At 38.3% G+C, this 14,709-nt stretch overlaps 1 protein-coding gene across 2 annotated transcripts in view; it reads left to right on the top strand.

Annotated features, from left to right (window-relative positions):
• The window catches only part of LOC150082108 (uncharacterized), a 183,998-nt gene extending 169,859 nt beyond the window's left edge, over positions 1-14,139 (top strand). The window contains exons 18-19 of one of the 2 annotated variants that reach the window (XM_090379986.1): positions 4,975-5,049; positions 13,546-14,139. In XM_090379986.1, the coding sequence (XP_090236112.1) occupies positions 4,975-5,049; positions 13,546-13,554 (84 nt within the window). In that variant the 3' untranslated portion in view covers positions 13,555-14,139. Of the gene's footprint in view, positions 1-4,974; positions 5,050-13,542 lie in introns of both variants that reach the window. The other variant, XM_090379985.1, reaches the window with a different exon arrangement.
• The last annotated feature ends 570 nt before the right edge of the window (positions 14,140-14,709 follow it).

Raw genomic sequence — 14,709 nt, 5'->3', positions numbered from 1 at the left:
CCCCCTGCAATCTGCCTAGTTGATGGATGCCATATAGCTTCTCAAACTTCCATAGTCCTTTTTCCTGAAATTAAAACCTGTGCCTCTACCTTTAACAAGTTGTTGTACCCATGTAAAGCACAGGTACAACATCTTTCCTCATCTTCCAACAACGACTGCACGATCTCTTCCTGCTACCATGTGAACAATGATCAGATCTAAAATATTCTTATCCCTAGTGTTTTCTATAACATGCTGGTACAAATAATAGTAATCTAGTTTATTTAAAAATTTTGTTCCCCATGATGAGTTTTCTCCCACTTATTCCAGTCAATTAGAGGCAAATTGAAATCACTCATATGACATTCACACTTGTTCGCCCGTTCCTTCTGTATGTAGAGAGAATCTCATCATGCCCTTCACAATCTTTTGACCTGTAGATTATTCCTGCTCTATACATTTGCTTCCAGCTAATTCACATCACAGATTCTAGGCTGGCATACATATCTTCTGAATCTGCAAAAGTTCTTTTCGTGCTCAGGCTGCTTTTGATAAGAAGCGTGACCCCCTTCTTTCTTCCCCATCATTCCTAAATGCATTGCACATTCCATAATGAAACTCATTAGTCCCTATTTCTGGGTGGGCGCCTCCGTAGCCAGGTGGGAAGGAGCAGCAGTGCGTAGCACAGGCTTCTTGATCAGACCGGGGTTCGAGCCCGTCACCACCAAATACGGAGGATGAGGAAAGGTCAGGAAATAACCACTGCATATCCCGGAGCAATATGGCCTTAGTTGCTAATGCTCCTGAAAACCAAATAACAAACAAACATTTCTGGGTGATACCATGTTTCCATTAGCCCTATTATGTCAGCATCAGTTGTTCTAACCAGGAATTCAAATATAGAAGGATTTCTCTGGAGATTCACAAATGACCACTGTGCTCTTTAACAACCATCAAATCCAACCATCCAGGCCTCTCACAAGGCAGACCTGACATGTTAGTTTCATTACTGGACTGTTGCCTCCAATATAGCCTGGGAGTGTGTACACCAAAAACCCCCACAGTCATGGCCATAATTACCATTTCAGCCTACTCCCACTCCCCATATCAAGGCCAGTGCAGTGAAGGGCTTAACCCTTAAGGCTCAGTGTAAATGCAGCCCCTAGGAGTTGGAATCTGTACCATATCATAATGGACAAACCTGAAGAACAGCTGCCTATCCCACATATTTTATCAATTTTTCAGTTGATAATATATATATATGGGGGTGATGTAGCGTTTCCATATAGCGTTTTTAGCCGCTATATTGAACTGCCACTGATTGCAATTGATTCTATTATTTTTATTTAAAAATTTATTGATATTTTTTGTTTGTTCCTTAACTTTTTAGCATATGTAGCTTGAACCGTCTGACAAAAAATATAATTTCTACAGTTTTTGAAATTTTTACTAAACAACCCTCATGTAGTGCTTTAAAGCCAAGTGATAATGTCAGTATTGTTTTATTGAGCTAAATGATACAAGGAAGCAAACTTTTTCTGCATCTGCCAAAAATAATAAAAAAGACAATCACTTGTACTTTTTTTCATTGCCAAAATCTGACCATCCATTTTCCCTTTGAATATTACAAATATTCAAAGGGGAATTAGTGGGCCACTTTGGCCTACCTTAATTGGTAATTTATTCTAATCTACAAGAGCACTCAGAGCCATCACAGGCCCTAGGCATATAACCTAGGGCCAGTGATGGCTGTTATGCTGTTAATAAAGAAAAACATAAAATCAAAAGAAGTGCATCCAGTTGATATAGATGAACAGTGCACTGTTGAGTCAGTTTGGTGTGACATAAGCACTGCGAAAGCAAAAATTAGAGTAGGAGTGTGTTATAGGCCTAATGACTCGAATGAGTACAATGAACAATTGTACAGAGAAATAGAGTGGGCTAGTAAATCGGAATGTCTTATAATGGGGGATTTTAACTTCCCAGATATTGACTGGAACTTGTGGGTTGGGCACTCACACACTAGTCAGACTTTTGTGGATTTATTGGATGATTGTTTTCTGCAGCAGCATGTTCGAGAGGCAACCAGAGAAAGTAATACTCTTGATCTGGTTATCAGCAGTGATCATTCATGTATTAGGAATTTGCAGATAAAAGAACCACTAGATGGCAGTGATCACAGTGTACTGACGTGGGATTTACTTAAAGATTTAATTACCATCAGGGGTAAAGGAAAGGGTTTTTGCTTCCATAAAGGCGAGTACAGTGGTCTCCGACAGTTTTTAAATTCTGTACAGTGGGATCAACTGACGATGTTACCAACAGTAAATTCTAAGTGGGAAGCATTCAAGGAATTTATCATGGGTGCGACTAAAAGTTTCATACCTATTAAGAAATATTGTTCAAGGTTTAGGCCTAAATGGTTGTCAAATGAACTAATGAGACTCGTAACAGAGAAGAAAAATGCATGGGATGCATATAAATTATCAAGCGACTCAGAAGCCTTTGGCAGATATAAGTTAATCTGTAATCAGTTCACAAAGGAGGTTCGGCAGGCGAAGACAGATAATGAGAAATCCTTGGCAAAAGATGCTAAGAAAAACAGCAAGGATTTCTTTACTTATATAAACTTTAAAAGGAAGGGAATGAATCAGATTGGTCCACTTGACATCGATGGTTCGACTGTTGATGATCCTGCTCAGATAGCAAACAAACTGAATGAGTATTTTGCATCTACATTCACACGTGAGGAATTATTAAGGTTTGAAAATGGCAGAAGATTATCAAATTGTAGCAGGGTGCTTAATGATCTTGTAATAACTGAGAGCAAAGTGGAAGAGAAATTGTTGAAGTTAAGCGTAAGAAAAGCACCTGGGGTGGATGGGATCTATCCAGTTATATTAAAGGAGGCGGCAAAGCAACTAAGCAAACCCTTAGCCATAATTATGAGAGCATCCTTGGACTCAGGGGAGGTTCCCACGGACTGGAGATGTGCAAATGTATCCCCAATTCACAAAGTGGGATCAAAGGGTGACACGAGTAATTACAGACCAGTTAGTTTAACTTCTGTTCCGGGTAAAATAATGGAGTCACTGGTTAAAGATGCATTGCAGGATCATCTAGACAAGACTGCAGCAATAATTCAGACACAGCATGGGTTTGTTAAGGGAAAGTCTTGTCTGACAAATTTGATAGGATATTATGATGTGGTTACGAAGGAACTCGATGCAAAAAAATAATTTTGATATCATATATTTGGATTTCAGGAAAGCTTTTGACACTGTTGTGCATGGAAGACTATTGTACAAATTGGAGCAGAATGGTATTAAGGGTAAGTTGCTACAATGGATAAAAGGATGGTTAAGTGCGAGAAGACAGAGGGTGGTAATCAATGGGTGCTGCTCTTCTTGGACTAATGTTATTAGTTGTTTGTTGTTCGGTGTTGTTTATCAATGATATTGATGAAGGTATATCAGGCTTAATGTCGAAGTTTGCAGATGATACAAAGGTTGGCAGGGTTGTTAATGACAGTAATGGCAGTGTGCTACTGCAACAGGATCTAGATAATTTGGGCAGATGGGCTAAGAAATGGCAACTGAAGTTTAACCTTGACAAATGCAAAGTACTGCATATGGGTAGAAGTAACCCCAGAGAAACGTACCAACTGTGTGGTACTACACTTAAGGTGGTAGAAAATGAAAAAGACCTGGGAGTAATTGTGCAGGCAGATATGAAATTCTCTGAGCAATGCAGACAGGCTGCCAGGGCAGGTCATGGGGTTTTGTCAATGATATATAGGAATTTTGCTAGCAGGGAAAAGGAGGTGATTATCCTTCTGTATAAGACAATGGTCAGGCCACGCCTTGAGTACTGCGTACAGGTCTGGAGGCCTCATTTTAGGAAGGATGTAGATTTACTTGAGCGTGTACAGAGAAGGGCAACAAGATTGGTGAGGGGAATGAAGGGATCCTCTTACCAAGAGAGGCTTAAGTTCTGCAAATTGCAGTGGCTGGAGACTAGGCACCTGCGCGGTGATCTGATTGAGGTATATAAGGCCTTGAATGGGTTGAGCACGCTGAATTCTGATGGGATCCTTCCACTTGTTCAGATTACGAACCTAATGGGGCATAAATTCAAATTAAGAAAAGACAGATGTAGAATAGATGTGCGGAAATTTGCCTTTAGCCAGCGGGTGGTTAATTGCTGGAACAAACTTCCATCTGTCGTTGTGGAAGTTGATAGGTTGAATAAATTTAAGGAGGAACTGGACAGGCATTTGGAGCGAATGGTGTGATTTTTTTTTTTTTTTTTTTGGCTGATGCTGCATAAGCTCATACATTTGCTTTCTTGCATCACATGCCACTACTACTACTACTACTACTACTACCTCATCAGGCATGCCCATTTTTCCTTGTTGGAGGCATAGAATTAGAATTCAGGTCCCCTCCACATTGCCCAGAACAGTTGACCCACCTGCACCCACTCCCAGTGCTCCTGATAATGAATAACACACTGCGAAAGGTAAACTTCATGAGAACTAATCTTCTATTACTCCCTAAGGTTTTGTATTTGTGTTCCCTGTTTTCTATCTCCCTTGTTCACTTTTCAAATCTTCTTCAGGGTCTTATACATAACACTCAAGTCCCACCCAAAAAGATGCCATGCTTTACAGCTCATACCTTTTAAGCTGTCTGTTTCTCATGGTGAGTAGTCATTGTCCTAAAAATTCTCAAGAACAAAAATAAATTAAATGCACCAAAAATTATAAATTACATTTTCCCATTCTTGGTAGTTTGTTTTTATTAATTTCATATTTGTTATGTTTTACCTTACTCATAGACAATTTTGTATTTTACAGTATTTATTACACTTTCTTTCCTATTCAGTCTTGCTACAGATCAGAACATGACTTGGAATGTAATAATTTAAACTGTAAATAAAAAGCAGATTACAGTTATATGTGTTTTGTAAAATGCATGCTATTATTATTTTTAGGTTATAACAAATCGCAAAGAGGAAAAATTGAGGCCTGAGAGTGTTGTTTCAGCTAGAAATCTTTTTAATAATGTGGTATGTTTCTTTTCTTGTTTGTAAATTTCAAAAGTTAGTTGTAGTACATTTTATATAATTTATTACAATTATTGTAGAAGTTACTAATTTAAAATATTTGTACATAAAGGAATTCTGCATAGCACCAAAAGAGATGATAATGATAACTTGTAAGAAGCCTCATATTTTATCCAAACTTGATTAGTTAATACAAAAACTTTCATATACTCTTGAAGTGAATTTCTAGCACTCTCAGTTATTATCATGGAATACAGAGTAATAGATTAAAATAAAAATATGGTTTACTTTCCACTTTATCAATTTTCATTATAACAGCAAGGGCAAATACAAAGGGTACTAGGAAAGTTTTGCAATATGATGCAACAATGAATCACAGGAAGCTGCTTGTTGCTGCATGTTGAGACATGTTCATATGTGCATAGTAGCCGCCGCACCAAGTCGATGGGCTCAGTTATTCATTAGTAGTGAGAGTGTAAAGTGCTTTGCGATGGCATCGTGGTCACGAAATGAGATAAGGACAGTTTTGCGGTATAATTTTGTGCGTGGTTTAACCATAGACCAGTGCTTAGAAGAAATGACTCTTGCACTAGATGATGATTGTCAACATCGTACAACGATATTCAGGTGGTATAGAGAATTCCAAAGGGGAAATTTCACTCTGGAGGAGTCTGAGAGGCCGGGAAGGCCACGAACGTCAGTTACGGAGGAAAACGTTACTGCTGTGAGGAAAATGCTTGACGAAAACAGGCGAGTGACCTACCAACAGATAGAGGATACTTTGGGCCTAAATGCACCAGCAATTCGTTCGATTCTGCAAGATCATTTGCACGTGAAGAAACTTTGTTCTCTCTGGGTGCCGCATCAACTGACTGAAGAGCAGATGACATGACGTGTGACTTGGTGCCGGGAGATGTTAAAAAAGTTTGATAAGGGACAATCTCAGTATGTGAACAACATCGTGACAGGTGACGAGACTTGGCTGTACTATTACGATCTGCCGACCAAGGCTCAAAACAAAGTTTGGGTCTTTGATGATGACGACACACCCGTAATTGTCAGAAAATCCCGATCTGTAAAGAAGAAAATGATAGCTGTATTTTTCAAATCGAGTGGAATTGTGGAACGTGTCGTTTTGGACACGCAGAAGACAGTCACAGCTAAGTGGTATACTGAACAATGCCTGCCTAAAGTCATTGGATCTAGGAAGAACCTGCGGCCAAAGTCAAGAATGGACACCTGGTACCTCCATCACGAAAATGCTCCAGCTCACTGCGCCAAAGCCTGCACCAAATATTTGACCACGACAGGACTGAAACTTCTCGAGCACCCTCCCTACAGTCCAGACCTTGCTCCCTGCGACTTTGCACTGTTCCCGCATGTGAAAATGAAGCTAAAAGGGAGGCGGTTTTCCAGTGATGAGGACCTTCTACGGGCTTGGGACAAAGAGTGTGCTTTACTCCCTAGTGAAACTTGGCAGAACTGGTTTAAAGATTGGTTTTGGAGGATGGAGAGGTGTATTGAATGTAGAGGAAATTACTTTGAAAAAATTAAATAAACAAAGCTGTATTGCAAAACTTTCCTAGTACCCTTTGTATATGGTGATAAAATAGCTTATCCTCACCATGCATCTCTGAAAGATTTTCTGCATGATCAACTTTTCACTTAAGTGTTTTTGGATTGTATATTTGGAAATATTGGATATTTTCTTTATTAATTAGTTAAATGTGACTTTCATTAGTGTTTCCACCGTTTGGCATCTTTGGAAGTGATGGACCCACATTAGCATTAGCATTAATAGAGGCATATGATGCAAGAAAGCAACCTTATGCAGCATCAGCCAAAAACAAAAAAACAACACACTTCCATTTCACCCCTCCATTCGTTCGAAATACCTGTTCAGCTGTGCCTTAAATTTATTTAGGCTATCAACTTCCACAACAAGGGATGGAAGTCTGTTCCACCAACTAACTACCAGCTGGCTAAAGGCAAACTTCCGCACATCTATCCTACATCTGTCTTTCCTCAATCTGAATTTATGCCGTCTCAGGTGATTATTCTGAGCAAGAGGAAGAATCCCATCGGCATTGAGCATGCTCAAACCATTCGAGGCTTTATACACCAGTATCAGATCACCTCGCCGGTGCCTAGTCTCCAGATACTGTAATTTGAAAAACTTAAGCCTTTCTTCATAAGGGCAACCCTTTGTTCCATTCATTAATCTTGTTGCCCTTCTCTGTTCTCGTTCCAGCAGCTCTACACATCATTCTTGAAATGAGGCCTCCAAACCTATATGCAGCACTCAAGGTGTGGCCTGACCATTGCTTTATACAAGGGAATAATCACCTCCTTATCCCTGCTAGAAAAATTCTGTATATCATTCACAAGACACCATGAGTTACTCTTGCAGCCCGTCTGCACTGCTCAGAGAACTTCATATCTGCCTGCACAACCACCCCCAGGTCCTTTTCATTCTCTACCACTGTCAGTGTAGTACCACAGAGTTGATACGTTGCTCTGGGATTGCTGTTTCCCATATGCAGTACTCTACATTTGTCAATGTTAAACTTCATTTACCACCTCTCAGCCCATCTGCTCAACCTTTCCAGATCCTGTTGCAGCAGCATAGCGTCAGTAGTGTCCTTAACAACCCTGCCAACCTTTGTATCATCTGCAAACTTGGACATTAAGCTTGATATACCATCATCAATATCATTTATAAATACAGAAAACAATAATGGACCCAACACTGAACCCTGAAGGACTCCACTAATAACATTAGTCCACGAAGAGCAGTGTCCATTGATTACTACTCTCCGTCTTCTCACCCTCAACCATCCCTTTATCAATAGCAGCAATTTGCCTCCAGTGCCACAATGCTCCAATTTGTGCAGCAGTCTTCCATGTGCAACAGTATCAAAAGCTTTTCTAAGATCCAAATATATAATATCAAAGTTATTCCCTGCATCTAGCTCTTTTGTGACTGCATCATAGTATCCAATCAAATTGGTCAGGCAAGACTTCCCCTTAACAAAACCATGCTGTGTCCGAACTATAACTGAAGTCTTGTCTGGATGATCCTGCAGTGCTTCCTTAACCAGGGCCTCCATTAATTTTCCTGGAACAGAAGTTAAACTCATAGGTCTATAATTACTTGTGTCAGCCTTTGATCCTCCTTTGTGAATTGGGGTCACATTTGCACATCTCCAGTCCATGGGTAATTCCCCTGAGTCCAAGGAAGCTCTCATTATTATGGCTAAGGGTTTGCTTACTTCCTCTGCTGCCTCCTTTAATATAACTGGATAGATCCCATCCACCCCAGGTGCCTTTCTTGTGTTTATCTTCAACAATTTCTCCTCCACTTTACTGTCAGTTATTACAAGATTATCTAGCTTACTGCCATAGTTGAATACACCTCTGGCATTCCCCTTGCTGAATAACTCCTCATGTGTGAATGTCGATACAAAATATTCATTTAGTTTGTTAGCTACCTGAGCAGGATCATCAACAGTTGAATCATCGATATCAAGTGGACCAATCTGATTCATCCCCTTCCTTCTAGAATTTACATAAGTAAAGAACTCTTTGTTGTTTTTCTTTGCATCCTTTGCCAAAGATTTCTCGTAATCTGCCTTCGCCTGCCTAACCTCCTTGTAACTTGGTTACAGATCAGCTTATATCTATCATAGGCTTCTGTGTCACATGTTAATTTATATGTATCCCATGCATTTTTCTTCTCTGCCATAGGTCTCATTAGTTCATCTGACATTCATTTAGGCCTAAACTTTGAACAATATTTTTTAGTTGGTATGTAAAGCCTAGTAGCTTCCAAGATAAGTTCTTTGAATGCTCTCCATTTTGAATTTGCTGTTGGTAACATCATCAGTTGGTCCCACTGCATAGAATTTAAATACTGTCTCAGACCATCGTAGTCGCCTTTATGAAAGCAAAAACCCTTCCCTTTACCCCTGATGGTAGTTACCTCTCTGAGTAAATCCCACTTCAGCACACTGTGATCACTGCCACCTAGTGGTTCCTTTATCTGCAGATTCTTAATGCATGAAGAATCACTACTGATAATCAGATCAAGAGTATTACTCCCTTTAGTTGCTTCCCGAACATGCTGATGTAGAAAACAATCATCCAATAAATCCATGAAAGCCTTGCTAGTGTGTGAGTTACCAACCCACAAATTCCAGTCAATATCTGGGAAATTAAAATCCCCCATTATAAGACTCTCTGATTTACTGGCCCACTCTATTTCCCTGTACAGTTTCTTATTATACTCATCAGAGTCATTAGGCCTATAGCACACTCCTACTCTCAATTTTGATCTCCCAATGCTAATGTCACACCAAACTGACTCGACACTGCACTGTCCAGCAATGTTGACTGGCTTCACTTTCTTGGATTTTGTGTTTCTTAACTAATAGCATAACCCCTCCTCCCTTCCTATCCTTTCTGTACACATTGTACTCCCCAAAATCCAGTTCTGCATTCCTTATATCTGTGTGACACCACGTCTCTGATATCCCAACAATATCTGCCTTTGATGTTTTGAGCAATACCTCAAATTCATCAAATTTATTTACCAAACTCCTATAATTGGTGTACATGCACCTGTTCCTATTCTTAGCTACCCTAACACAACCCATGTGTTTACGTGTACCACAATGACTCCCAGCAGTCTCTGAAATATCCTGCATTCTGTTTTCCAGGCTGCTGCTCATTCCAATAGAAGCAGTGCAAGAATCACTTTCACCTCTGCCAGTGGCTACTGTTAATCTATTATTCCTTGTATCCCCCCAAGCTAGCAGTTTTCTGACCCACCAAACACTGCCTCAATAGCATCAGCAAATATTCTTGCACCTTTTCTATATAAGTGTATCCCATCCCCGTAGAAGCAGTCTCTCCTGTTAGCAAGTACAGACCAGGCTGAAAAAAATTCTACCCCTTGAGCCTTGCACAATCTTTCCAGGGCCGAATTGATCGACAAGGCTCTCGTCATATACTCCCTCCTATTGTGTCTGGGCAGAATTGCAGACACTTTCAAATTCAACCCTAATTCACGGCTTTTTTTCAACAGTGACCTGTACTTGTTAAGTAATTCTGCTGGTCTCCTACTCTTAATATCATTAGTCTCGTCTGTAGTCACAAATCTTGCAAGTAAATTTGCTAGTTCTGCTTGAAAACGATGCAAATATTCGCTTGACAACCCTCATACATTTTTGATCTATTGTCAACAACTTTTGGACCCATCATGCTGACACCCATTATCCTTTTATATGTTTTTATAACTTTCTTTGAACACCTACAATATATTATGAGCACATCATTGTGAAAAATACCTTTTGTTTATATTTAAAATATATATTTTTAATTAATTTTTTTAAAACACCCATCTAACATACTTAACACATATGCTTTTTATATGTTTTTATAACTTTCTTTTACCACCCACATTTGGACATTATCATTACTGCTATCAAGTAAAACTTGAACGAAACAAGGATCGAAAACCCACATGCTTCAGCCATTGGATAATGGTGATAAACTTATACAATCTGAAGCAAGCAAATTGTCTCTACTGCGAGATGTTATGATCAATTGTGGATCCAGCGTGCTCAATATTTGGACAATAAAAAAAACTGTTAATCTTTAATTCATATTTAAGAACACAATAATTACTTGCAAGGTGTAACAAAAAAATTAATAACACATATCAAAAGTCAAACCAATAATGAAGGAAATTAAAATTCACACTAACATCACTTTAAACAATGTTTTTATTTTCAAATTTAAGTCTTTAGAAACAGTTTCCTGTCAACCTGCCCAGTGGAGAGTTTAATAGGACACTTAGCATTAGCATTACCATTAGTAAAGGCACATGATGCAAGAAAGCAAGCTTATAGAGCATCAACCAAAAAAAAAAACACGCACTCTTCTCATTTCACCCATCCAATCACTCCAAATGTTTCTCTAGTTTTGCCTTGAATCTATTTCATCAACTTCTACAACAACAGATTTAGCATTAGTAGAGGCATATGATGCAAGAATGCAAGCTTATGCAGCATCAGCCAAAAAAAAAAAACTGCCCCCATTTCACCCCTCTGTTCATTCCAAATACCTGTCCAGCTCAGCCTTAAATTTATTTAGACTATCAACTTCCACAACAAAGGATGGAAGTCTGTTCCACCAACCAACTACCCGCTGGCTAAAGGCCAACTTCCGCACATCTATCCTACAACTGTCTTTCCTCGATTTGAATTTATGCCCTCTCAGGCGATTATTCTGAGCAAGAGGAAGAATCCCATCAGCATTGAGCATGCTCAAACCATTCAAGGCTTTATATACCTCAATCAGATCACCTTGCAGGTGCCTAGTCTCCAGACACTGTAATTTGCAAAAACTTAAGCCTTTCTTCTTAAGAGCAACCCTTTGTTCCATTCACTAATCTTGTTGCCCTTCTCTGTACTCGCTCCAACAGCTCTATATCCTTCTTAAAATGAGGCCTCCAGACCTATATACGGTACCCAAGGTGTGGCCTGACCATTGCCTTATACAAGGGGATAATCACCTCCTTATCCCTGCTAGAAAAATTCCTGTATATCATTTACAAGACACCATGAGCTACTCTTGCAGGCCGTCTGCACTGCTCAGGATATGAAGTTTTCTGAGCAATTACCCCCGGGTCCTTTTCACTCTCTACCACTGTCAGTGTAGTACCACACATTTCATATGTTTCTCTGGGAATTCTAAACGATTACAGCCCTGATCACATATTTGACACAAATGAGTTGAGTTTATTTTACAAGTATTTGATAAAACAGTAACTTTAAAAAATGATTCTTGTCATGGCAATAAGTGTAACAGAATCATTTAACTTTGATCTGATTATCAGTCATAATTCTTCATGGATTAAGAATCTGTAGATAAAAGACCACTAGGTGGGTAGCAGTGATTACAGTGTATTGATGTCTGATTTACTTAAAGATGTAACTACCATCAAGAGTAAGGGGAAAGGTTTTTGATTTCATAAAGGAGACTATATTCCAGGGAAAATAATGGAGTCAGTGGTAATGCAATCAGAAGTAATGCAAGACCATATAGACAGAATTTCAGTTATACTTCAGTCACAGCAGTGGTTTGTTAAGCGGAGATCTTGTCTGACCAATTTGATTGAATACTGTGATGGAGTCACAAAGCAACTGGATGCAAAAAATAATTTTGATACTGTTGTACTTAAAACACTGCTGTACAAATTGGAGCAGTGTCACATTAAGGTAAAGTTACTGCTCTGGATAAAGGAATGGTTGAGTAGAAAAAGACAGAAATGGTTATCAATGGACCTTGCTATTCGTGAGCTGTTGTTAGTGGAATCCCCCAGGGCTTGGTGTTGGGCCCATTTTCTGTTTTCTGCATTTATTAATGATGCTGATGAGAGTATATCAGACTTAATGTCTAAATTTGCAGATAATGCAAAGGTTGGTAGGGTGGTTATGACAGAAATGGAGGTATGCTGCTGCAACAAGATCTAGAAAAATTAGGCAGATGTGCTGAGAAATGGTAATTGCATATTGCAAGGTACTGCATATGGGTTGCAGTAAGCCCAGAGTAACGTTTCAACTGTGTGGTGCTATACTCAGTGTAGTAAAAAGTTAACAGGACCTGGGGATAATTGTGAAATGAGTTCTCTGAGCATTGCAGACTATTTGCCAGGACAGCTCATGGGATTTTGTTGTTGAATGGCACAATTCCTGAATCCTAATATACAGGAATTATTTTAGATGGCAACATGAAGGAAAACAAGATTGATGAGGGGAGCATTGGAGTGCTCGTACGAAGAAAAGCTTCAGCTCTGTAAATTGCAGTGTCTGGAGACTAGGCACCTGCATGGATCTGATTTAGACGAGTGGGTTGAGAAATTTCAGTGCTAATGGGATTCTTCCTCTTTCTCAGACTATGTACATGAGGGGGCATGAATTGAAACTGAAGGATGGTTGCAGAATAGTTGTGTGGAAGTTTGCTTTAAATCAATGGGTGACTGATTGCTGGAACAAGCTTCCATTCATCCTTTGTTGTGGAAGTGGATAATTTGAATAAATCCAGAGAATTAGAAAAACTATTGTAGGGGTTGGACAGTTGAAATGAATTTTTTTTTTTTGCTAATGCTGTATAAGCTTGCTTTCTTGCATCATTTGCCACTGTTAATACTAATATGAATGGAACAGAAACTTCCCACTATGGTGACTGGAAAATCTTTGAAGCTGAAATGTGTCACTATGTAAAAACTCTCCTTATGCAGTATGTTGAAAATCATAAGGCCTGGATTATATGCAAATTTTGGCAGCATATAACACTTGCAGAGTGCGTATTATATACAGAAAAATTTTCAGTGCACTTATGATGATATTGATATTATAATAACAGATTGCATATTTAAACAGTTAGTATCTTATATAAAATATTTAATATTTTATATTGTTTTTCTTTCAGCAGTTAAGATAATCATTCACCAAAAACGGAACTGGTGATATCCAAGACAGAAAAGAGGGATGTGTTGGTTAGGCTTCATTAATTGATGTTTTTATGGTATTATTATTGATATTTTTATGCTGCTAATATATGAGATATCCTATAAGTCTCTGTATATGGTTGAAATTGAATGTTTATAAAAGTTGAGGCAAGAACTGCTGCTGTGTGCACATGAATGTGTATGCATTTGTGTGCACACAGCAGCAGTTCTCAAATTGTGCAGATGTTCAAATTGCCTAACATTTGCTTCAGTTGTGACACTGGATATCATGAATAAACATCAACTGGTTGTGAGTGAAGAACATGTTCACTCACTTCCACTTTATGAAGATGCTCATAGGTATTAGGTTGATAAATGAGATGGCAGTTTCACAAATCTTTGCCTCATCATCCATTTCTGGGAAGAATCTGATCTGACTTTCACTCATTCTCTCTCTCTCTCTCTCGAATGAAATTTGTTAATGATTTTCTTCCCCCCTCCACTATCTCTAACTGGGTCAAAGAATTATATACATGATGGCAAATCATTGCATTCATTGTTATTGTCTAAAAAATTTTCACTAATTTCAGCTGATTATTTTTTAATATACTGTATTTAATAAGATTAATGGATAGTACTATGTTATTTGATATGTATTTATTGATTTTATAATAAAAATAATGTAAAAACAAAAAAAAAATTAGCACAATAGTTAAAATATTAAAATGCAGCTCTGAGCATTGATATATTATTCAAATATATATATACTTATATTTGAATAATGTTTGAAATAATTGAAAACTGAATCTTACATAAAAAAGGGGTAAAGCATACGTCAGAGGCAGCAAAAAGCATTTTCCTCTACATGATGTTTGAGATATAAACTTAAGTGAGAATAATGATAAAAAATAAATAAAAATGCCAGCAGCATGGCAAGACAGAAGAGCGAAAATTGTAAAATTATACATAACAATCAAACCAACAGGGAGGGAAGAGAATAAAATTATTGTAGCAGAAACTCTCGAAGATAATTTAGAAGTCTAAATACAAAGATAATAAAATATAATATATATAATCAATTAAATTTTGAATAGCCAATTATATGAAATTTAACGGTGCACCAGGTCCAAATTTATGTGAAATATCAC

This window comes from Mastigoproctus giganteus, chromosome 8, assembly GCF_048544385.1.
Source record: "Mastigoproctus giganteus isolate SK-2022 chromosome 8, ASM4854438v1, whole genome shotgun sequence".
Taxonomy (NCBI): domain Eukaryota; kingdom Metazoa; phylum Arthropoda; class Arachnida; order Uropygi; family Thelyphonidae; genus Mastigoproctus; species Mastigoproctus giganteus.
The sequence above is the reverse complement of the archived record's forward strand: the minus strand, read 5'-3'. Positions and strand labels throughout refer to the sequence as shown.